At 35.5% G+C, this 23,406-nt stretch overlaps 3 protein-coding genes across 3 annotated transcripts; 2 read left to right on the top strand and 1 right to left on the bottom strand.

The window, feature by feature from the left end:
* Nucleotides 1-1,233: 1,233 nt before the first annotated feature.
* Nucleotides 1,234-3,614, top strand: LOC107019062 (protein RICE SALT SENSITIVE 3-like). Its single transcript, XM_015219644.2, has 7 exons — nt 1,234-1,450; nt 1,542-1,595; nt 1,672-1,857; nt 1,961-2,066; nt 2,335-2,376; nt 2,510-2,566; nt 2,915-3,614. Exons 1-7 carry the CDS (start codon nt 1,314-1,316, stop codon nt 3,524-3,526), a joined length of 1,194 nt encoding a protein of 397 aa, XP_015075130.1. The 5' UTR covers nt 1,234-1,313; the 3' UTR covers nt 3,527-3,614.
* Nucleotides 3,615-4,348: 734 nt separating this feature from the next.
* LOC107020565 (threonine--tRNA ligase, mitochondrial 1-like) lies at nt 4,349-15,447 on the bottom strand. Its single transcript, XM_015220980.2, has 20 exons — nt 15,134-15,447; nt 14,487-14,724; nt 14,297-14,356; nt 13,567-13,656; nt 11,980-12,054; nt 11,747-11,875; nt 11,573-11,662; nt 10,772-10,860; nt 10,596-10,692; nt 10,066-10,152; nt 8,916-9,000; nt 8,330-8,424; nt 8,115-8,147; nt 7,954-8,040; nt 7,543-7,635; nt 6,871-6,963; nt 6,500-6,721; nt 6,295-6,366; nt 5,152-5,223; nt 4,349-4,734 (listed from the first exon to the last, which is right to left on the bottom strand). Exons 1-20 carry the CDS (start codon nt 15,406-15,408, stop codon nt 4,639-4,641), a joined length of 2,178 nt encoding a protein of 725 aa, XP_015076466.1. The 5' UTR covers nt 15,409-15,447; the 3' UTR covers nt 4,349-4,638.
* Nucleotides 15,448-15,687: 240 nt separating this feature from the next.
* Nucleotides 15,688-17,303, top strand: LOC107019002 (RING-H2 finger protein ATL47). Its single transcript, XM_015219592.2, has one exon. It carries the CDS (start codon nt 16,062-16,064, stop codon nt 17,172-17,174), a length of 1,113 nt encoding a protein of 370 aa, XP_015075078.1. The 5' UTR covers nt 15,688-16,061; the 3' UTR covers nt 17,175-17,303.
* Nucleotides 17,304-23,406: the final 6,103 nt, after the last annotated feature.

Raw genomic sequence — 23,406 nt, 5'->3', positions numbered from 1 at the left:
ACTTGACTATAGATTGGATAGGTGCATTGCATTTTACTAAATTAGCAAAAATATTAAAGTATTCCAAAAAAATAAATAGTGAACAGACTAATTATTTTGCCCCAAATAGGTTTGAATCTTGGAGAAAATGGTTAAACGATAAAATGTAGAAAAAAAAAACTATGAAAGTGTAGTTTTTTTTTCCACATTGATTAATATTCAACACATAAATAAAATTCAAATCTAAGTAGGAAATAATATGGAAGAATAGTAGAGAAAATAGACTAGCACTATAATTATTATTTGAAATTGGCTTCACGACATAGAGATCTTTATAGGCATTTTAATAATAATAATAATAATTATATTATCAGTTACTATACAAGAAAATATAATTTGATGATGTAAAATAACAAATTTAATTTAAGAATGTCGATAATATGGTACGAAGCAAAATAATCTACGATAGCATATAATTTATTTAAATAATATTATCAGCATATATAAGTTAAATTTTGAAATATATCAATAAATTATTAATAGCACTATGTCAAAATATACTCACATATACTTCTCTATCTTTATAAAAGTGACTAAAAAAAATTTAAAGGTCTGATATATTTAAATTTTATGAACTTTAAATGCTCATTTTGTCTTAATTAACATTATAAAATTTCTTTTTTCGACCGTAAATATATATGCCTATAAATAAATTATCTTAAATAGCGTATTGGAAACAGGGCAGGCAAAAGGGTGGGGCCTTCTGCACTTCATTTTGGTGTAGATTTTTAAAAAACAAAATTCTTTCTTACTAGTATTATCATTATTTTATACGAAAATTTTGAATTTAAGTTTTTAGTATATTCTTTTTATAAGGAATGCTTCCTCTTGAGCGAGATCTTATATGGTGTAAATTTAAAATGTTAGAGCTCCAACACGAATATTAAACATCAAATAAGAAATTATATATCTGTCTCAACTTATGTTACACCCTTTCATTTTCAGTTTATCTAAATAAAATGTCAGTTTTCTACGATTAAAAAAAAAGTCATTCTTATGAAAGAATGTTAGATAATAAATTTTAAAAATTTTTCTTTATTTTTAAAATTTATGTTTTATAAAAATATCACGTAAACTGAAACGGAGGAACTTCTCTTTCTATGAGAGAGAAAAGAAATAAGTAAGAAGTATAAATGTGATAGATACTATTTTCTTTGGTGGTGGCCTTATATAAAGCAACTAAAGGATGTTATGTCCTTTGCTTCTTCTTATTATAAAAAAGAAAAAAAAACTAATTAAAGAAAAAAAAAATATTTCATATTCTTCTAAAAATAATGGAAGAACAACTAAATTCTTTAGCTATTACTCATCTTCTTCAACACTCTTTAAGAAGTTTATGTATTCATGAAAATTCTCAATGGGTTTATGCTGTCTTTTGGAGAATCTTGCCTAGAAATTACCCTCCTCCAAAGTAATTAAACCATATCGATATATCTGAAATCTACTGGTTCAACTAATTCAGATTCACGTGCTTGAATAATTTTTTATTTTTTGTTAATTAGGTGGGATAATCAAGGTGGAGCATATGATAGGTCAAGAGGAAATAGAAGAAATTGGTAAATATTTTTTTCATATCATATTTAATTATATCAAATTATGTTCTTTTTTTTTATGAATTTTTTTTAATTATAGGATTTTGGTATGGGAAGATGGTTTTTGCAATTTTGCAGCATCAACGGCTGAGATTAATGGAAATGAATGTCCAGGATCATCTTCTAATAATAATAATAATAATTATGGAGAATATCAACATTATCAAGGTCTTCAACCTGAACTTTTTTTCAAGATGTCACATGAAATTTACAACTATGGAGAAGGGTAATAAACTATGTAAAAATTTATTTTTCATCATGGTGTTGTTTTATTTTTTAAATATTTATATTTATATAATATAAATTTGTTTTTAAATAATTTTTTGCAGTATAATTGGAAAAGTGGCAGCAGATCATAGTCATAAATGGATCTATAAAGAACCAAATGAACAAGAAATTAATTTCTTGTCTGCATGGCATAATTCTGCTGATTCTGTAAGTCTTAATAATTACTTCATTATTTTTTGTTGAATAATTACGATAATAACAACATATTCAGTGAGATCGATCTCACGAATGAAGTCTGAGTAAAGCAGTGTATACTATTATACACAACTTTATTCATGCCTTGTGAAAATAGAAATGTTATTTCTGATACATCCTCGTTCCGATATACGCACCCCTACCTGTCACTTACAGAGGTAGAGAGGTTATTTCTGATACTCGGAATATAATGTTTTCTTATGCATTTTTTTTTAAACAGCACCCTAGAACTTGGGAAGCTCAGTTTCGTTCTGGTATTAAGGTAATGTTTCTAAACATAATTTTTATATTATGTCCTAAATAATTAACCATATGTATATATTCCAAAACAATATATTATATATATTTTTTGAAAATGTATAAATAAAAATTAAAATATTGTTGTATCTTTTCAGACTATAGCCTTGATTGCTGTGAGAGAAGGTGTCATTCAATTAGGAGCTGTTCATAAGGTATAATTATCTTTCATTCTCCTCACTCCAAAACCCTTAAAAGACCAATCAACGAATCGGAGATTTTATGATTTGTGTACTGACAGTATAAAAAATAATTATATCATTGGGTTGTCTGGACTTATGTTTAATAACATGTGATTTTTGATATCAAGCTTGATATAGTAATTTGAAAATCAAAATAACATGTTATAATCGATTTAAAATGCATTATTAGTCCAAAGATTATTTATGTTGTCAGTTTATATAAGTTAAAATCATTATATAACATACTTGAAAGATTATCTATATGTTCTTTTTGTAATTATTTATTTTTTTGAAGTTTACTGGTTCGACTAATTCATGTAGGTCATTGAAGACCTAAGCTATGTGGTGTTACTAAGAAAGAAGTTTAGTTACATAGAAAGCATTCCGGGAGTGTTATTACCACATCCATCTTCCTCAGCTTATCCTTTCAAGGTAGACGGATACGGGGCGTCACCAGACGCGTGGCATTTCCAGACTAATTTACCAACACCAACTGAGTTATACGAACATTTCAATCAACATCAACACATGAAGATCACGCCTTCAATGAGCAGCTTGGAAGCACTTCTTTCCAAGTTGCCTTCAGTCATTCCAGCAGATGTTGCTGCTGGAATGACAGGGGGTTCAATACCTACTACATATTGTCACGAGTACCAACAACAACCCCAATATAGACCTAATGTTGAAATATTGGGGTTAGAGAAAGTTGCAAAAGAAGAGTATGAGGACGAGGAGGAGGAGAAGGAGAATAATAATAACGAAGAGAAAACTCGAAATAATAATAATAGTAATGAGAGATTAGATCATAATGGTGGTGAGAGTAGTAGTTCAATGTCATCTTATAGTCAACATCATCATAATTATCATCATCAACATTATGGTTATCATCATGATTTGAATGTAAGTAGTAGTATGCCTAATAATGGATATTAAAAGGACATGATGGTAATTAATTAAGAGTATTGTTTTTTCATGTAATGTACTATTAATTTAGATTTGTGTTAGGAAGAATTTGATCTTTTTTTCTTCTTCACATCTAACAAAGTAATAGTAGTTTCTTCCTTTTTTATTTCACTCAGTGTTGTGGTGAATTTTGGAAATATTCCCTTCCCTACTTACTTTCTTCTGTCTACTACTACTTTTATTTTAACATCTCCACCTTTACCAAAGTCGGAATTATTATATTTTATCTCTCCCTGATGACTCGAACTCACAACATGTTTACCATCCGAGCAATATTTGACACTTTCATTTGATTAACAATCATTAAAAAATGAAAAAAGGAATCCTTGAACACTAAGATGGGGAAAATAAGGAAAATGATTACTCTTTTTAAAAGAAAAAAAGTAAAAGAGAGTGTATACGTGAGTATAGTGGTAGGTAAAAGAGCATAAACCGTACACAAAGGGGACCATTGGAAAAAGATTTAATTGGAATTGAACCTTTTTGAAGGAGTTGATTGCATTACAATGGCAAAAAAGAGTTTCTATATGATATATGATCATATATAGTATATAGTAGTAATAATCATTTCATATAAGAAAATGAAATAATGCAATGGAGTTTCAATTTATTGCCTCACCAAAGAACAAAAGAGACTCTTTGGGAAGAGTTTTAAGATTAATATGTCAAATATGAGGACTATATATGATCTTAAATCTTCTCTTTTCTGGAAAAAATGGTAGAGCAAGACATAATCAAGTACAAGGAAAACATCATTGCGCCGCTCAACATTTGCGGAGTACTGCTGATCAGTTTGACGAAAACAAGTAAACTCTCAAATCAATACTTTGAACTGTTGATTACAACTGAGACAAATTACCATCCTGATAGTTGAGAAAAAATGAGGGTACAGAACAAAAGTTTACTGAATCTATATTAGCATTGTAATACAAATGTGGCTATTGATTGCTTAAGAACAAAAAAAGAAAAAAATTAACTTGTGTTGGCATGTGTTACATTCTCACACAATGTAAGATAAAATTGAACCTTGATTGTGGACTACATCTCTTCAGTGGTATAATGCAAGAGAAACGATGACTCCTCTACTGAAATGACGCGACCAAATCTTTGAAGTGAGTGAGGAGGCCGTCAACTGTCATGACTTCATGATCAGGCTTGCTTCTCACTCGAACGCTCACCTGTGACATCATTTACACACAAGGAAGATCACATAGAAGCCCGGGGGAAGTCAAAAATATATTTTTCTTTTTCAAGCAAATCAATCAGTCTCAGTCGAAACACGCCAAGGAAAAGCACAGAGTTGTCAAGCAAGGAGGCGAGCTGATTGACCACCAAAATGTGAAACGTATTAAATAGTTTAAAGTTCTCTACAAGGTCCTTCATGTTCAATTTGCAATTCTTTCAATTGTGTAATGACTTCTGATGGTGCTGTGCATGCAGGCTTACGCCTGCCTACCTTGTGAAGGTAGAGAGGTCGTTTCTGATAGACCCTCGTCTCAAAGTAAAGCATTTTATTCAGTTACACATTATAAAAAGATGCATAGTAGTGCATGCTGGGTGATACAGAAGTGCAAGTCGGTGAACAGTGCAGATACCTGCCCACTACTAGCTTCAGCTTCTCCAACAACTAGAATATAGTTATATTGTGCCATTTGAGCCTCTCGTACCTGCATATACATTTACATCCATAAACAAGAATTTCTTTCTAGCAGGCCAAGAAAAATTTTGGATTTGAGATTAACTTGTATTGCTTGAGAGAAATTTATCAGATCTTCAAGCATATATAGCTTAAAAACTGAAAGCATCACGCTGATCCAATCTCAATACTGCATGCTTTCAGCAGTTCAAAGTACAGGATCCGATAGACAAGAAAATTTCCACTTGTAACTGTTACTCTGTGAATGTAACGTCACTACTACTTATTTTTCAGTCCACTAATAAGCTTTTCTGGTAGCCTTTCTGAAACCAGATGTAGCTTTAAAAATCAGGAGAATAGAAGTCCTTGCCAGTCCTTAATATGCCACCATTCCAGTCACAAAAGTAGGAACCATTATTGACTTCAGTTGATACATCAAAACAAGGACTTAAAAAACATAATGTCTGTTATTAGAAGGATTTGTCTTTTATGCCAAGTAAATCTCCAAATAAACTTAGCTTATGTCACACCCTGTAGTCCACGGATGTAGGTAGATCCACTTTAAAGAAGAGAAATTGATAAAATTGACCCTCATTGAATTTGACAAAATCTGAAGGGCAGTATGACTATTTATCAGTTACAAATTATAAGATCAAGTTGACCATCCTAATGATTTCAACAGCGCTTTGCACAGACTTGTGAACAAGACCAACGTCATAAACTTGCCAGGTTTTGTGGAATAGCTTTCACAATAGTGCCTTTATTTCCTCCTTATAGAGTAAACTCTCTCAACAAACAGGAAAAATCATTGTTACTTAGTCTTTAGGCCTAAAAAACCGCTGAAAACTAACAATAAGTTCATACAAAAATTGAACACTAACCTTTTTCTGGATTGTAGAATTAACGATAAGTTCATATAAAAAATTGCTAAATGACCTTGAACTAGTGCAAACCAGACATGCATTCTACCCGATAAACTACATTACACTAACCTTTTTCTGGATTGTAGAATTAACCATAAGTTCATACAAAAATTGCTAAATGACCTAGAACTAATGCAAACCAGACACACATTCTACCTGATAAACTACATTACACTAACCTTTTTCTGGATTGTCCTGTCACTGGTATCAACATCAACATAATAACCAGCATCATGTATCCGCTCCCGGAGCTGAATGAAAGACGAACAAAAGGTTGACGCAATTTCATAATGGATGAACTACATTTCATAATGGATGAACTACAGAGGAAACAATAATTCATGAAAATGCTATTTGTTAGATGAAGTACGTTAATGTAACTACCTCAAATGCATACGACAGAGATTTGTCAGAAACAGGGCAGACCATCGCTTGACGTGGACTAAGCCAGAAAGGCCATTTCCCCTTGAAATGCTCCAAGAGAATAGCGAACATGCGCTCAACTGATCCAAGTATAGCTCTATGTATCATAACTGGTCTCTCCCTCTTACTTTCATCTTCTGCTGAGTATGATAGGTTGAATCGTTGAGGAAGTTGGAAATCAAGCTGAAAAGAAAAGCATTCAGATGATTCAGATGATATTTCCTACTTGGTGTGAAAGCCCTTGCTAAGAGAGCATGCAGGTAAATGAAATTTCAAAGGTGAATGATCTTTTTCCTGGAAATGAACCAAAGAAAATAAGACCAATCTCTAACCTGCAATGTTGCACACTGAAATTTCCTTTTCATTGCATCAGAAACAGTGATATCAATTTTTGGACCGTAAAATGCTCCATCTCCTTCGTTGATCTGATTGAATGGGATTCTTTTAGTACAAGGGAATATTAAAGCAATCACAAAAAGAACAGACAAAAATAATGACACAATAGGGTGACTACCTCATTTTTCATATATAAGATAGAAAAATTGTGCCCCCCACCCCCAGCCCCGCGTTTTTTCTGTTGTATAACCCAGAAACTATTCCTTATGTCTCATTTTATAAGACACTATTTGATTGTGCAAGGAGTTTAGATATTACTTTATGTAGTAAAAGAGTAAATATAAGAAAATAAGAATTCCTAGAACTAGTGAAACTCTGTAAACAAAACTATAGTAGATGGGATCAGTATTAAGTGGATCGACATATAAATTTGAATGGAGAGAATACAAAAGAAGCACAAAAAAAGGTGTAGAATCACAACAAATGATGTCTAAATGTCCTTTTTTTTAAAAAAAATGAACTAAAGAAATTTCATTGGTGCAGAATAATACAAAAGTTAGGAAGATAAGAAAACATTGTTAGCTCAATCACAAAAAAGACTAAACTAGTGCCAGGGACAAAACTCATTATCTCAACCTTTTACATCCCAAAAAATATTGATAACAAACCTCCCACGGCTTCCCGAACTCGTTCAATGCTTCTGCAAGAGAAGCTTCAGCCTTCTCCCAACTTTCCAAGTCCCCAAGATACTTTTCAGGCCTCTGCAAGTCAGAAATATGAGTGAGTGTGAACGTAAATAAGATGAACGCCTCATGTGTAAAATATGGAAACATAAATAAAATGCATCTTACATCAATAATATCACATAAGAAACAGCCCAATATCAGATAAATGGAAAATACCATTGCACTTGCACTTCACTTTCCAGACAAGTACATAACAGTCAAGAATGTTAGAAAGGTGAAACCATCGCACCTATCTCTAATGATTATTATAACAATGAATGAATCTAGGACCTATATTTAGCAGAAACCGCTCATAACAAATTTGATCAATGATTTAAAAGACAGAAGTCGTACCGTTGATAACTTCAGGTCAAAAGTGAAACCAAATATCTCATACACATAGCTAATGAAATCTAAGACACCCTTGACTTCTTCCTTAATCTGCATTGTGAAGAATATAGGTCAAGCTAGTATTCTGATGACGTAGGTTTACAGCATAATTAATCTTAACCAACCTGTGACTCCCTGCAGAAGATGTGGGCATCATCCTGCAAAGTAATAGGGAAAAATCAAAGGTTGTCTTGCAAAAGAGTCGGAAATAAGGTTTTCATAGGAACAGATTCTTCAGGAAGACACATGGCAAATTTCATGTATGAAACGAACTATTGTTGCTACTTAGGAAAACACTTACTTGATCTTCTATAAAAGATAAAGGAAATAAAAAGATTACCTGCTGGAATCTCCTGACACGCGTTAAGCCAGTGAGTGCACCACTGGCTTCATTCCTGTGTAGAACTCCAAAGTCAGCCAGACGAAGTGGTAGCTCTGCATTATTGAACTGTTGGTTAACCATTAAGGTGTTGCTTGCAGTTGTAACGACATCAATGAGAAAACAGAAGTACTATAAAGACAACAAATAGTCACCATATGAATTATGGTGCAAAAGCTATAGGATGTTACTAATGGGTAATAATGAGAACACTTTATGAAAGAAGAATATTAGAAGTGAGTATGTTGTACATTTAAACAGCCATCCTTTAAGATGAACAAAATTTCCATGAAATTTCACCCCTAAAGGTGCACTGAGATTCTTTGAAATTTGATAAGCTGACTTAGCATGACTATCGGGCAAACTAAAGTGCTTTGCAGTTACTAGTAGCATCAACACTTCACATGGTCAAGTATCCTCTACATTAGCATGATAACACCAGATTAGGCATGCCTTAGTTTCAATAAGCTGCAGGCCAGAACAACAATAAACCAAAACCATACAAGCAAAGCAAGAACGGCGAAAGGTAACTCTTGGAAAAGCTCACCCCTGTAAGAACGAACTCTGTGATCAAATATCAAACAATGACCTGGGCAATTCATTGGCTTCAGCCCAAATTCTTGTTTTTCAATCTGCAGCATGAAGAAGCAAGAAACATTACACGAACTATGGCTAGAAAAATCTGATCATCCAGAATTAGCACTTCTTACAAGACAACAAGCTACAACTATGGCCAGAACCTAACCAATTTTAAGTAAACATTCCTCCAACAAATAGGAAGGGTTTAAAAAAAAACACAAATCTGGATTATTTGTCTGAACTAAGTAACTCAAAAAAAAAAAAAAATCTCAAACAAGTGAAGATTTTTTTCTACTGTACAACCTGTGATTTTCTATCCTAATCCTTTTCACAAGTTATCCAAAGTAAATAGCTGGCAAGTAAATTTATTAGCACTGTAAGACTATGTTGCTCGGACCCTCCAAAATTGTTGTTGCACCCGTGTGGGATTTTCCAAAATGCACTATTTTATAGTATCCGACACACACCAGTCGACATATTTGAAGAGTCCGACCAATAAAGCTGTAAGATATTTGGAGACATACATGTCTCTTTAGTTATCAATTCAAGATTTGTAAGCACGTTAACAGAACTACTAAAGTTTGTATGGAACACTTAATGTAAAGGATTGGAATTAAAAGATAGATATTTGTAGTTAATTTATTATCCTTTTTTACCCTTATTTTAGGAAAATATTCTTTTCTTTTTCTAATTATACTATTACTCACCGATGTTTGCTGAATTTACATTTCTCTGTCTTATAGCACCCAACTTGATCCATCATAATTCATATGCAGAAAAAACATCAAGAGTTTTTCCTGTGAATAATTATATGACTTTGCGTTCAAATTCCAGAGGTAGGATCCATGCTCTAAAATCTTTTTTCCCAAAAAACAAGGATGCCGCCTCTGGTATGACCTTTAGAAGATTAGCTTCATCTACTTAATCAGAAATTTTTGAGTTCTGATGCTCATAATTATACCTCACTCATTTGTATAAATATGGGTTGCACCCCTCTAACCAACATATTACTCCCTACTCAAGTATATATATTCAGAAATTAGAGGTTTTAAAAAGAGTGGAAAACATATTGAGATGCACCATTATACCAAAGCAGCTAGTGGTGTACAAAAATCTACCTCAAACACAAACATGTTCTCCTTGTAATTTGCAGCATGACCAGAAGTCTCCCACAATTGCATGTTGTACATATTTGGACTCCAAACCTGCATAACTCACGTATCAATACAAGCACTCATAAACAGAACGACTCATAACTCTATAATAGTGTTTCATTCAACGTGTGCCCCCTTCTTTAAAACTAGTATGTATGTGCAAAGGTTTGTTCCCAACATTACCCACATGTCAGCATCCTTGCTACATTGGTCTAATCTAAGGATGTATTGTAAGTGAATAACTTAGGAACCACATGAGGATCTCGTCATGCAGAGGTCAGAATCAGTCCACTAACAATTAGGAGGGGACTATCCCTCTCAGATAAAATCAAGAAATAAATGCAATTTTAAAAAAGAAAACAGTTTCTGCAAATGTGAAGAGTGAACTCAGCCAGCCAACAGTCCGTGCAGTCCGAAACTAAACTTCCATTGTTCATGTCTGCATTTCAAACAATCCTTGCAACCAATATACTTAATTAAGCAAAGTGAATTACCTCCTCGTAGCCTCTCTTCCAATACTGACTCTTTATGAATTCCAGCAGTTTGTTGCAAATTCGAGCACCATGTGGAAGAAAGAAGCAACTTCCAGGGCTGAAATGCATAAATCTCATTTAAATATGGAGAAACATTTTTCACTGACATTGGTAACTACAAGAATTTCAAGGTTTACCTTAATGGATGAAAAAAGAAAAGCTCCTGCTTCTTAGTCAGCTCTCTGTGATCGTATTTCTTTGCTTCCGCCAGCATATCTAGGTATTCCTATGATAAAGATTGTTTCATTTAAAACTCCTCACAGGAAGCAGTTTTGTTATCCTTTTCTCTTTACTCACGACAGCACTAACACTCGACATCTTTTGCTTTTACTGATAGATCAAATATGTGTTCACTAATAAATCACTCTAGAAATCAAATACTTACAATATTATGTGAGCTACTCTTGATCTCTCATCAAGACTACTAACTCTCTATGATAAAAGTTCTATGCTCACCAAAGTGTATATGAAACAAAATGGATTTCTTTAAATTCCTTAGATTGCTCTAAAATATTCACCTATTACTCTCGTTTCATATAATCCAAAGAAAAAGGCATAATGCACTTGTTTTCCGTGCTTAAATGGACTTAAACACAAACAAGAAAAAGCATCAGAAAAGGGCAAAAACCTTGGTAAACAAAAAAGACAACAAATTCTGAAGACTTGGGGCAAAACATAACAATTACGAGTCACGACAGGTGAAATCTGATGCATTTGGTGGATTCCATACTGCAATATTGGGCACTTTAAAAAAGAGCAAACCAATTGTTAAATATTATCACTCAAAAACAAGTTTGAGAGCCAAAATGTCTCACACTTAATTCCTCTTTTTTCTCCATGTATTTTCCTTTCCTTTATTCTTTTTCAAAAGGGAAGAAGATATGGAAGTATATGAAATCAAGTGGTCTACAGTTCCATAAAAAGTTTTTCAAAGTCACCTTCAACTGTTTCTGATCTGGAAAAGATATTCCATAAACTCTTTGCAAGCTTTCACGGTCCTTATCTCCTCTCCAATATGCTGATGAAGCCTAGATTCATTAGATTGATCAGAAAAAATCAAATCAACACACATAAGCTGAGTCTTTCTTCAATGAGAATATGCAGCACCTCACCTTTGTACAGGCTAGTGCTTTAACAAAAGATGTATTCGGTATATGGGGACCACGACAAAGATCAACCAACGGTCCACATCTGTATACTGTGATTGTTTTATCTTCAGGTAAATCCTTAATGATTTCAACCTGATTAGAAGAAGGGAAAATAAATTAAGATGTGAACTACCTTAAAAATGTTGCACACAGGAAAAGCCTGGGAGGATAAAGACTACAGATCGTAGCAATCCAACCTTAAACCTATTATCAGAGAACATATCAAGAGCTTGCTGCCGTGAAACTTCAATGCGTTCAAAAGGTTGTTTCTCCTGAAAAACAAGGCAAAGTTAGTTGCCTGTTGAATATAACGCAGAAAAATCAAACAAAATACTGCACCAACTGGAAGAGCGGCTCCTTAGCAATTGCTCCGAAGCAGAGAGGAGAAGATAAACTGTTGAGGTGCTCACTAGGTGATGACAAAGATCTCTAACAGCTCCTATCAGTCTTATATCACTTATATCCTACAATCTTCTACAACATTATCATTGCATCCTTGATTAGGCATGTACTAAGGATCATAGAAGAAAAAAGATCCCATTAAGGTGGGGGTACATTCAAGACCAATCCAAATAATTGACATAGCTGTGCCCACTGTCCACCACATGTATAGATAGTGGTCTTGCTTTGGTTAATATTCTAAAACTGGGTCGGGCAGATAACAATGACTATCATAACTAGGAGGGTGTTTTGATTGGCTTAAAAGTTGATTAAACCTACTTTAAAGTCAAATTTTTTACTTTTGGAAGTGTTTGGCAAGTATAAATATAACTTAAAAATAAACAAAAAATGACTTGCAATAAGTTGAGATTAAAAATAACTTAAAATAAGTTAAAACACAAAAGTAGGCTCCTCCTACTTTTTATTTTTCGACTTAAAAGTCATTTAAGTTTGACTTTTTATTTTTGACTTAAAAGCTATTTTTCAAGGCCATCCAAATGGCTCTAAAGAGATTCTCTTAATTCAGCAATTAGGAAAGCCTGTTCTTACATGAATTTTTCATTTGAAAAGTGACAAGACAAGATGAGATCCCGGTGGAGTTTTGGCGGAGCACGGATAGAGTATGTTTGGAGTGGTTGACTAGCTTGTTCAATGTCATTTTTAAGACAGCTAAGATGCCCGAGGAATGGAAGTGAAGTACAATGGTTCCGTTGTACAAGAATAAGGGTGAAATACAAAATTGCAACAACTAGTAGAGTATAAAGTTGTTAAGCCACACTATGAAAGTTTGGGAGAGAGTGGAGGAGATGAGAGTAAGAAGGGGTGTGCCTATTTCCGAGAATCAGTTTGGATTCATGCAAGGGTGATTGACCACAGAAGCCATCCATCTTGTGAGGAGACTGATGGAAAAATATGGAAAAAAATCAGGAAAGGAAGAGGGATTTACATATGGTGTTCATTGACCTAGAGCGACGTCCTTTTTTTGGCAAGAAATTCTATACATGTTAAGGAAAGTGAGTCTCAAAGTATTGTTTCCGCACCACCTATGATCCCAAAACTCACCCTACTCCCCTCACGAGCATAAATCATTCGAATCTCTTGAATATATTTTCCTTTTTTTCCAACTTCCTAACAATACAACAAGAAAACTTTAACTTTTTACAAGAGGAACGTGATACTCAACCATAAAAAGTTCAATTCCTTTTTAAGACAATCAAAAAGAGACTTCAAAAGTAAAAAAGAGAAAAAAACCACAAGTGAAAGATAAAATCAAAGTGGCAACAAGCATTTGCACTTTATGTAAATCAGATTGAACGCAATTCTGACAGGTAAAAGAGTAATACCGAAACAGCTTTTGTTGCCTCCTCCTTTATCCGTTGAAAATGATCCTCATTTAATCCCAGATCACCATAAAAGGCATCATAATAGAACCCCTACAATGGAAGTTTAGACATGTCATTACAGGTTGGAAGCAATACGAACTGACGACAGAATAAACTATAATGACATAGAGCCCTGCGACCAAACGGTGGTCCAGGAAGAGGGAGGGAGTGAACACTGTTAATCTAATTTTGTTTCATTCAGGGAATATTGCTTCCTAAGAAGTTGGTCCATCAGAAAATTTCAAGCTCAAATGATAGTACTGAAGTTAAAGCTTCATGGGCTTTTTTCCTTCTGATGGTTCTTTCATCTGGAAAATCAACACATGTTGTGGCTGCAGTCAAGGCAACAACAGAAGGCGGGATACAGAATTGTCCGAAGGTTCTGACCAGGATATCAACTATCAAATAAAGTGGTCAGGCAATAAATAGCAACTGAAGTTAATTATTTTTGTGAAACTACTTCAGTGCATGAGCTAGCTAGCTGGATGTTTTCAATTTAATCGATTCCCAACGAAGAAATTAATTACTTATCCGAGCTAAAAGCCATGTAAGGAGAACAAAAAATTCATGCCACGACTTAGACCGCAGAACTATTTAGTCAACCAATCGACTACGTCGCAAAGCAATTGACTATATTTATCCTCCATATTCATCCAAGCTCTCAAAAGAAACTTGAATATTTAATATATACCTCTCCTCTTGTTGTACACGGTCCAATGCACAATTTGCATCCAAATGTCCTTTCCAACGACTAAAATAACCAGAAAAAGAACATAAACAAAAGTAAAAATGAGCATAGAAAATATTTCAGCAATAATAATTTCTGAAAATCACAACATGATGAAAAAAGAACCACAATGCAGTAGACAAAAGCTTGAAACCTCTCCAAGAATGTGAGCACTCGAGTGCCAAAATGTGTCGCGGCCCTCATCACTTTCAAATTTTAAGATCTCTAGCTTACAATCGCCTTCCAATGGCCTCGACAAATCCCAAAGCACCCCATTCACCTTCGCAATCAACGCATTTGCAGCCAAGCTCTTCGATATCTCCTTTGCTATATCCAATGGAGTGGTATTCCATTTCTTTCCCTCCTTAATTGTCCCATCCACTAACTCAATCCTAATTATATAGCATCATAACCCACATTCAAAATCTTAACTTAGAAGAAAATACATTAGTTAGACCCCAAAAAATGACTTCTTTCTATATTAAGTAACAATTTAACTTTAAAGTTACCAACTTTAGCTTATTTCAGACTACAAAAGTCAAAAAGTCTTCCTTTTATTCTTAAAATTCATGTTCAATCAAACACATTCACATAAATTGGGAGCATCTGTTCCTTTTGTCAAAAAGAAATGTAGCTCAAAGTACTAATATGCAGTGTAAATTCATACATCGCCCCCAATTTCTATAAAAAAATGTTTGATTAATACGCAATTAAAAGCAGTTAAAACGACTCTACTGATAATGTCATTCTTCTTCATTTTTAATCATTTTAAGACAATTTAAGTAAGAAAATAGAGTTTACTTGATAGGATCAGGTGAGAGCGCAAGTCGTTGAAGGCGTTGCTGATTCTGGATAGATTCGAAGAGTGCGATACGTTTAGGAATAACATTCTGTAGATAAGTTTCGTCTTTGGGGATTGATGCACTAGAATTAGCTTCGGAACTTTTCGCAGCCTTTCCCATTGGTGGCGTAGATGAGAAGCAGCGGCGGAGAACGGAAAAGTGCTTGCACGGCGGCGGAGGACGGCGGATGGATTGGGTGAAGAGGCGCCAACAGAGTGGTGAAGCCAGGAGCATATAGACTGAAAGTTGAAGAAGGGGTTAAGGGATTTTGTTTCAGGGTTTTTAATAGTAAAATGTTCATAACGACGCCGTAGGCATTAAAAAGTAATAGTAATATGAGTAAATGCCTTCTAAGTATTTTACGCGGTTCGTTCGATGTAAAATTATATTATTTTACATGATTAAAATAACTTTTTAGATATATAATAAATGATGAATTTTTGATTATTTTGTGTGTCTTTTTTTTAGATTTTAAATATCTTATCGAAAATTTTAACTCGGGGTCTTTTGATTTTTGGAACCTACTTAAATACTACTCCCAAGTGATTTTTCTTTGTTGCCATCATTTAGTCATTTTGAAAAAAAAAGTTAAGAAATTACCCAAGATTTCTTTTTTTTCAACTTCTTGCTGAAAAAGGGTTGTTTTTTCTTCTTACAAATCCAGCTCAAGATTTCATCTTTTTTGCTTTATTGATTGATTGAGTAGTTTTGGGTTGAAGTTGAATTGGGGTTTCTTGTAAATGAAAAGAAAATGTGGGTCTAGTTGTTGTAGTACTCAATATATATGAGCTGGCTTTGTCTTTGTATGCCACCAGCAGAAGTGATGAAAATTAGTGTCTGATTCTTGAAAAGGTATGAGCAAAGTATTGTCTTTTTAGTTCCAAAAAATGCCTTGGGTTCAGTCTGAAATCAGGGAAAAATATGATCTTTTGAATCAAATTCATCTTCTGTCATCTCCTCAGAAAGACTCCTCTACCCCATCATCTTCATCTGGAAACAAAATTAGTCCAGCTGTTCTTTTTATCATAGTAATACTAGCTATCATATTCTTTATTTCTGGTGTTCTGCATTTGTTAGTTAGGTATTTGATGAAACATAGGTGGTCTTCTTCTTCATCTAATAGAGACCCTGAAATGTCTGATTCTGGTACCTATCAAAGGCAGTTACAACAGCTTTTTCATCTTCATGACTCAGGTTTAGATCAGGCTTTTATTGATGCTCTCCCTGTGTTTCTTTATAAAGAAATTGTGGGTTTGAAGGAGCCTTTTGATTGTGCTGTTTGTCTTTGTGAGTTTTCAGAACAAGATGAATTGAGGTTGCTCCCTTTATGTAGTCATGCCTTTCATATAAGTTGTATAGATACATGGTTGTTGTCAAATTCAACTTGCCCCCTTTGTAGAGGAATCCTTTTCACACCTGGTTTTTGTGCTGAAAATCCAATCTTTTGCTTTGATGATTCAATAAGAGATGAATGTAGTAATGGTGGGGTTTCAGAACATGGAAGTGTTGTTGGTGTTGGTGTTTCTCCTAGCGTAAAACCACATGAGGATTTAGATAGTACTATTAGTTCAAGAAGGGTGTTTTCAGTAAGACTTGGCAAATTCAAGAACACAAACAATAGTCTTGTTGAAAATGGAAAAAGGGAAATGGGAGAGACTAGTAACAGTAGTTTGGATTCAAGAAGGTGTTTTTCAATGGGGTCTTTTCAATATGTGGTGGATGATTCAGAATTGCAAGTGGCATTATGTCCCAATAGTGCTAAAAATCATGGTGTTGATGGTAGTGGTGGTCAGTTGATGAGGGGAATTGTGAAAGAGAAAAGTGGACACAATGGAAGTTCTGCAAATGATGGAGACAATTATGGCAAAAGGATTGGAAATAAAGGGGAGAGTTTTTCTGTTTCCAAGATTTGGCTATGGTCTAAGAAGGATAAATTTCATAATTCTGCAGATAATGTAAGTTTGCCATGGACTGATGATCATAGAACTCAACCTGTTTGAAGATAGTTATACAAATCTTTTGTTTTTGTGTTTTTTGTCTTTCTTTCAATTGCCTTGTAGTTTGGTTAAATTAAAGTTTACATTTGATTATTCAGTTGCCAAAGTTCTTTTGGAGCTTCTACTTTTTCACTTTATTTCTCTTTATTGCTTTCTAGTAGTACACACTATTCTTTTAATGATGCTTCTTTCCAATTTCCACTTTTGTGGAAGAAGGATAACAACATGTTTCACTTTAACTTCTTTTTTTTTTTCAATTCAAAATCCCATCAAATTCACCTAAGATTTGAGAAAGTTCTTTTTCCTACCAACTCTTGAAACTTAACAACAACATACTCGATGCAATTCCGCAACTGAAATCTAGAGAGGATAGTGTGTATGCAGACGTTGCCTCTAGACTTTTTAAACTCAAGGGACCACATGGGGTTGCTGAAAAGTTAAAACCTTTAAATAATGTACTACAATTCTCCTGCTAAGACATTTTCAAACTCAAATGAATGCTGCAATCTCAAGAAAAAGAAACCTAGATCAGCTCTTGGGACTCTTCCTTCATATTTTAATAATCTTGTTTGTGGCTCCCAAAAGATTCTCCACATTTTCAAATCCAATTTGCCTCTATTATCCTGTTTTGTCTCTTTTGAACTATATAATGTTTAGTTAATTAATGCCACATGAACAATAAATTGCTGGCCATATCTGTATACTTAGGCTTACAGCTTACTATATTGTACTTCATTTAACAACTCTCTGAAAAAGTGAAGATGATACTATATTAATGTCAAGCTCCTATTTAAACAAAGTTAAAAGTATATGATTCTTGATCTTACTACAAATTCTTCTACACTCCTTAGTAGTCAATATGTAAAAACTCGAACAGGTGCATGCAAGCTGACTTGGACAAAACAGTTATGAAATATAGTAAAATAAAATTACGCGAACCCGATATCTTAGCCTCCCCCTCCTTTACACCAAAAAGAAAAGAAGAGAAAAAGGAGTAGAAGGAGCTACTAATGCTCAACAAGATGACAATATCTGTCTTTTTCAGCAATGGGTTGGTAGTCCCACCAACTATTTTCATCTGCAAGGTCCACTGTGTGGAGTTTCTGATAATGGTGGGATCAGTGAAAAGTGGTGTGGGAGACTTTAGTGATGAAATGGATGTGTTTCCTAGTTGTGGGGACATTGAAATTTCACCCCTTGGTCATGTTGTTGCACTCAATTACAAGTAACTATGTAGGGTGTAGAACTAATGTAAGAAAATACATCTTAATTATTTTGTTGACTAAGCTACCAACTACACTAGGTTTCAATGAATAGTTGATAAATAATGTCATTGACAAGTTAACAATGTGACAATTCATTCTGGTTGTCAAATAGGATATTTAATTAAAGAAAGAAGCTCAATGAAGAAACTTAGTAACATAAAATGGCACTGCAATTTTCTTAAGAGCACATCTCAGTGACCAAGAGAGTATAATTTTTAATTGTATTGCAAGCTTCGAATTCGAATCGTATCGATTCTTACTTCTTTATTTAAGCTCAACAGATTCGATTAAATGCAACACTCTTTTCACCACCAAGGACTTGTGATGTATGCCAGGTTTCAAATTACATTTATGTCTTTCAACTTTAAATGTGCACAAGTATACACTTAAACTTATATAATGTTGAACAAATAGACACACGTGTCCTACATGACATTTTTTGTCCTACGTGATGTCCTACGTGTATTCTGTCACGTAGGTGTTGGGCTTTGTGGAGGCTTGTGAGCCGGCCCGACCCATTACTGAAACCCTAGGTTAACCATTTGGTTTTCCTATAAATATGATCCTTGTATTTGTAATTCTAAGAGCAGCACAAGTGAAATAAAAATCCTCCTGTTACATTCGTGGAGTAGGGAAACCGAACCACGTTAAATTCTTGTGTGTCCCGTTTGTGTTCCGTTTCTCTTTTCTCTAGATTATTTGTGTGTGTTGTGTGTTTAATTCCCAACAATTGGTATCAGAGCGAGGTTTCAACAACATTGTAACACAAACTGTGAGAAATTGTCACCTAGGGTTCTTGTGTGAAGAACTGTGTGCAGGGAGGAGTAGCCGCCGTTACCGTGTGGGTAACCTCAAGCAGCAGCCGGCTAGGAGAACCGCGCAGGGTGCGAACAGCCGTCGTCCGTGTGCTGTCCGTCGCGCCGTTCCGTTGGCCGCCGCGTCGGGAAGGAGTGTGCCGCCGCCGTTCGCAAGCTACAGCCGTGCAAGACGCCGAGGATCTGGAACCGCCATTCGCGAGCAGCAGCCGCCGCGAACCAGGCAGCCCAGATCGAAGGAGATCTGCCGCAGATCGTAGCCCAGCGAGGGAGAAAGCCGCGCAGCAGTAGCGAGGCAGAGAACGCCGCTGCCGTCCAGTGGCCGCCGCGTCGAGGAGCCTCAGATCCAGCCGCGAGCGTCCAGATCGTGAGCATCGTCCAAATCGCCGCCCGCTGTCTGTAGACGCCGTTAAGGGAATTGCCGAAGTCCTTTGAGATGGCAGAAGATGGGAAGTTCCGAATTGAGAAGTTCGATGGTACAGATTTCAGTTGGTGGAAGATGCAGATTGAAGATTTGCTGGTTCAGAAAGATTTGGACGTAGTGTTGGGTGACAAGCAAGGAAAATTGTCTGATGCAGAGTGGGCAGTTTTGGATCGGAAAGCTATGTCAGTTATCCGACTCTCGTTGACCAAGAATGTTGCGTTCAACATTCTTAAGGAGAAGACAGCGAAAGGCATCTTGGAAGCCTTGTCTAACATGTACGAGAAGCCATCTGCAGCAAACAAAATTTTTCTGATTAGAGAGTTGGTGAACACAAAGATGAAGGAAGGCAGTTCAGTTACCGAGCACATCAACTCATTGAATTCGATCTTAGCCAGACTTTTGTCAGTTGGCATTAAGTTCGATGATGAAGTTCAAGCTTTACTACTGTTATCATCATTGCCTGACAGTTGGTCCGGAACGGTTACAGCAGTTGCCAGTTCAGTGGGACCTAATGGATTCACCTTTGAGAAGATTCGTGATCTCGTTCTTGGCGAGGATGTCAGAAGAAGGAGTTCTGGAGAATCATCAGGTGATATGCTAAACGTCGTCAGAGGCAGAGGAAATAACAGAGGTAGTGGGAGCAGGAACCGAAGAAGGAGTCAGTCAAAGGCTCGGGATGGCTCAGGTGTAACATGTTGGAACTGCAAGGAGGTGGGGCATTTCAGGAATCAATGCCAGAAAGACAAACAAGTCAACATTGCAGAAGACAGCGTCAACGAGGATTTGTTTATCTGTTGCGCGGAGAGCAATGTGGATTCCTGGGTCATGGATTCTGGTGCTTCTTTTCACGCTACCCACAGCAGTGAAGCATTGCAGAATCTGGTTATTGGAGACTTTGGAAAGGTAAGGCTTGCAGACGATAGAGCTCTTGATGTTACGGGCATGGGTGACATGGTGCTGAAGACGCCAGTCGGTTTCTGGACCTTGAAGGATGTCAGAGTTGTTCCAAGCTTGACGAAAAGTTTGATTTCTGTTAGGCAGTTGGATGAACAGGGACATCATGTGAAGTTCGGAAATGGGCAGTGGAAGGTCGTGAGGGGCAATCTTGTCATGGCTCGTGGAACAAAAAGAGGATCGTTGTATATTGTCGGATTACCGTCTGAGGGAGTGACCGTCCCAGTTCAGAAGAAAAACAAAGTCCGGTTCACAGAATCTCGTGGGCAGAAGAAGGTTGTCTTTGCAAGAAAGAAACCCAGAGCCACAGGTCAGATTCAGGATGAACGAGCAAGGAAAGGTTCAGGAAGACCAGTCAGAGGCGTTTGTGGCAGTGGGAGCACCGGCCGTGCTTCAGCCAAGGCTCCTAGAAGACAGTGGGTCAAGAGAACCAGTATTCCAGCTGTTGATACGTCTCCAGAAAATTTCTTGCTGAGTATGGAGAGTGTTTGTTCTCAGGGAGTTCTAGGATCCGGCAGTTCGTGTCTCAAGTGGGAGCCGGTAGGGACCGAGGACGAGTCAAGGGCAGTTTCAGCCGTGACTGATGTGTTGAAGCTTCGGGGAGCTTCAACGGGCCTTTCAGTTGACTGATGAGAAGGCCGCTGTAGCAGGAGAGAGTTGAAAAAGATTACTAGACATACAAGTGTTCTAAGTGGATGACAGTTGAAATTCTTCAAGCCTCCAAGTGGGAGATTGTTGGGCTTTGTGGAGGCTTGTGAGCCGGCCCGACCCATTACTGAAACCCTAGGTTAACCATTTGGCTTTCCTATAAATATGATCCTTGTATTTGTAATTCCAGAGTAGCACAAGTGAAATAAAATCCTCCTGTTACAGTCGTGGAGTAGGGAAACCGAACCACGTTAAATTCTTGTGTGTCCCGTTTGTGTTCCGTTTCTCTTTTCTCTAGATTATTTGTGTGTGTTGTGTGTTTAATTCCCAACAGTAGGATCCATGTGTTTACTTGTTCAAGTTTATACAAGTTTAAATGCATATTGTGCATATCAAAGTTAAAGCGTGTAAATGTGAAATGAGGTCAAGTTAAAGCAACCGTATCTATGACAGATCTTCTGTAACACATAATATTTGGAAACCTCGCTCTTTAGGTCCCATTTTATAACAAGTAGGAGTTATTTGAAACCAAGAATGTAAAGAAGAAGAGCATATAGGTACAAAGAAAAGTGAAGGCTCAACGGACGTCCATAAAATACTTTGGTCATTTTGTAACATGAAAATAAGTAAAATTTGTCTTTGCCTGCTTTGGGCTCGTTTGAACTTGAAATACACCATTTCTCCTCGCGGAACGAACTGGTTCCATTTCTAAGGTCTTAACGGACGTCCATGAAAAATTTCAGCTATTTTATTTTGAGATTTCCGGATCAAAAAAATAAATGGACATGCACCATTTTTACATGTGGGACAAACTCGTTCTATTTTTAAGTTTTTAATGGACGTCCATGAAAAATTTCGGACATTTTGTTTTCAGGATTTCCAGATCAAAAGAAATTCATGAGCTATAAAACACGAAAATCGATAAAATTTGTCTTTGCCTGCTTTGTGGCTCATTTGAACTTTAAAATGCACAATTTTCCCCACGGAACGAACTGCTTCCATAACAAAGGTCTTAACAGACATCCATGAAAAATTTTGGCCAATTTGTTTCAGGATTTCTGGATCAGAAAAAATTATGGGCTATAGCACATAAAAATCAGTAAAAATTTGTCATTGTCTTCTTTGCGGCTTGTTCGAACTAGAAAATGTATCATTTTTCCTCGCGGAATGAACTGATTTCATTTATAAGGTTTTAACGGACGTCCATCAAAAGTTTCTGCCATTTTTATTTAGGATTTACGGATTAAAAAAATTAATGGGATAGATCGCACGAAAATCGATAGAATCTGTCTTTGCATACTTTGGGGCTCGTTTGAACTTGAAAATGCATCAATTTTCCCTGAGGACGAACTGGTTTCATTTCTAAGGTCTTTACGGACGTCCATATAAAATTTCAGCCATTTGTTCCAAGGTTTTTGAATAAAAAAAAAATCATGCGCTATAACACACGAAAATCGAAAAAATCTGCCTTTGCCTGCTTTGGGGCTCGTTTGAACCTAAAAATGCACCATTTTTTCCGCAGGACGAACTGGTTCTATTTCTAAGGTCTTAATGGATGTCCACGAAAAAATTCGTCAATGAAATGCGCAAAACTTTTCATGAACGTCCGTTAAGACATTGGCAATGCATCTTGTTCGTCCCACGGAGAACACGGGTGCATTTTCAAGTTCAAAATGGTTATCTAAGCATTCACTATACTCTTAGATATCCAAACGCCTTAAGAACATATTTGACTAATTTATTTAAAACAAAATAAGAGAAAATGACAAAATTTTAAGAAAATACATAAATAATCTTTTAGGAGCTAGTTAAAAATAGTGGAGAAAACAATAACATTATCAAATAATTCATAGAATTTATGAAATATTTCTTACATTTTTATGTGCTCATATTGAAATATGACCATATTGTCTTCTCACTATCTAAATGAATTTGACCTATAAACGTATTGAGTTTATTGTAACTCTTTAATTTCTTCGCACGAGTAAAAAAGAAAAGATTTTTTTATAAGTGAATAATATGTACATTAATTAAAAACTTGGGGAATTTGCAATGATATAATCACTACGAAATTAAAGGGTTGGACTTTTAATTTTACGTTACATAAATAATCTATGATATCAAATTAA

This window comes from Solanum pennellii, chromosome 5 (genome assembly GCF_001406875.1).
Source record: "Solanum pennellii chromosome 5, SPENNV200".
Lineage (NCBI taxonomy): Eukaryota > Viridiplantae > Streptophyta > Magnoliopsida > Solanales > Solanaceae > Solanum > Solanum pennellii.
This window is presented reverse-complemented; position numbering and strand designations above follow the sequence as displayed.

Bases quoted from the DNA above. Each gene is read 5' to 3' on its own strand.
- LOC107019002 (XM_015219592.2), top strand. From the start codon at position 16,062: ATGCCTTGGGTTCAGTCTGAAATCAGGGAAAAATATGATCTTTTGAAT.
- LOC107020565 (XM_015220980.2), bottom strand. From the start codon at position 15,408: ATGCTCCTGGCTTCACCACTCTGTTGGCGCCTCTTCACCCAATCCATC. The intron at 10,153-10,595 runs GTAATTCACTTT...TGAGTTATGCAG, and splicing joins GGAAGAGAGGCTACGAGGAG to GTTTGGAGTCCAAATATGTA. The intron at 8,041-8,114 runs GTTGGTTAAGAT...TTCACAATGCAG, and splicing joins TCTTCTGCAGGGAGTCACAG to ATTAAGGAAGAAGTCAAGGG.
- LOC107019062 (XM_015219644.2), top strand. From the start codon at position 1,314: ATGGAAGAACAACTAAATTCTTTAGCTATTACTCATCTTCTTCAACAC. The intron at 1,596-1,671 runs GTAAATATTTTT...TTTTAATTATAG, and splicing joins AGAGGAAATAGAAGAAATTG to GATTTTGGTATGGGAAGATG. The intron at 2,377-2,509 runs GTAATGTTTCTA...GTATCTTTTCAG, and splicing joins AGTTTCGTTCTGGTATTAAG to ACTATAGCCTTGATTGCTGT.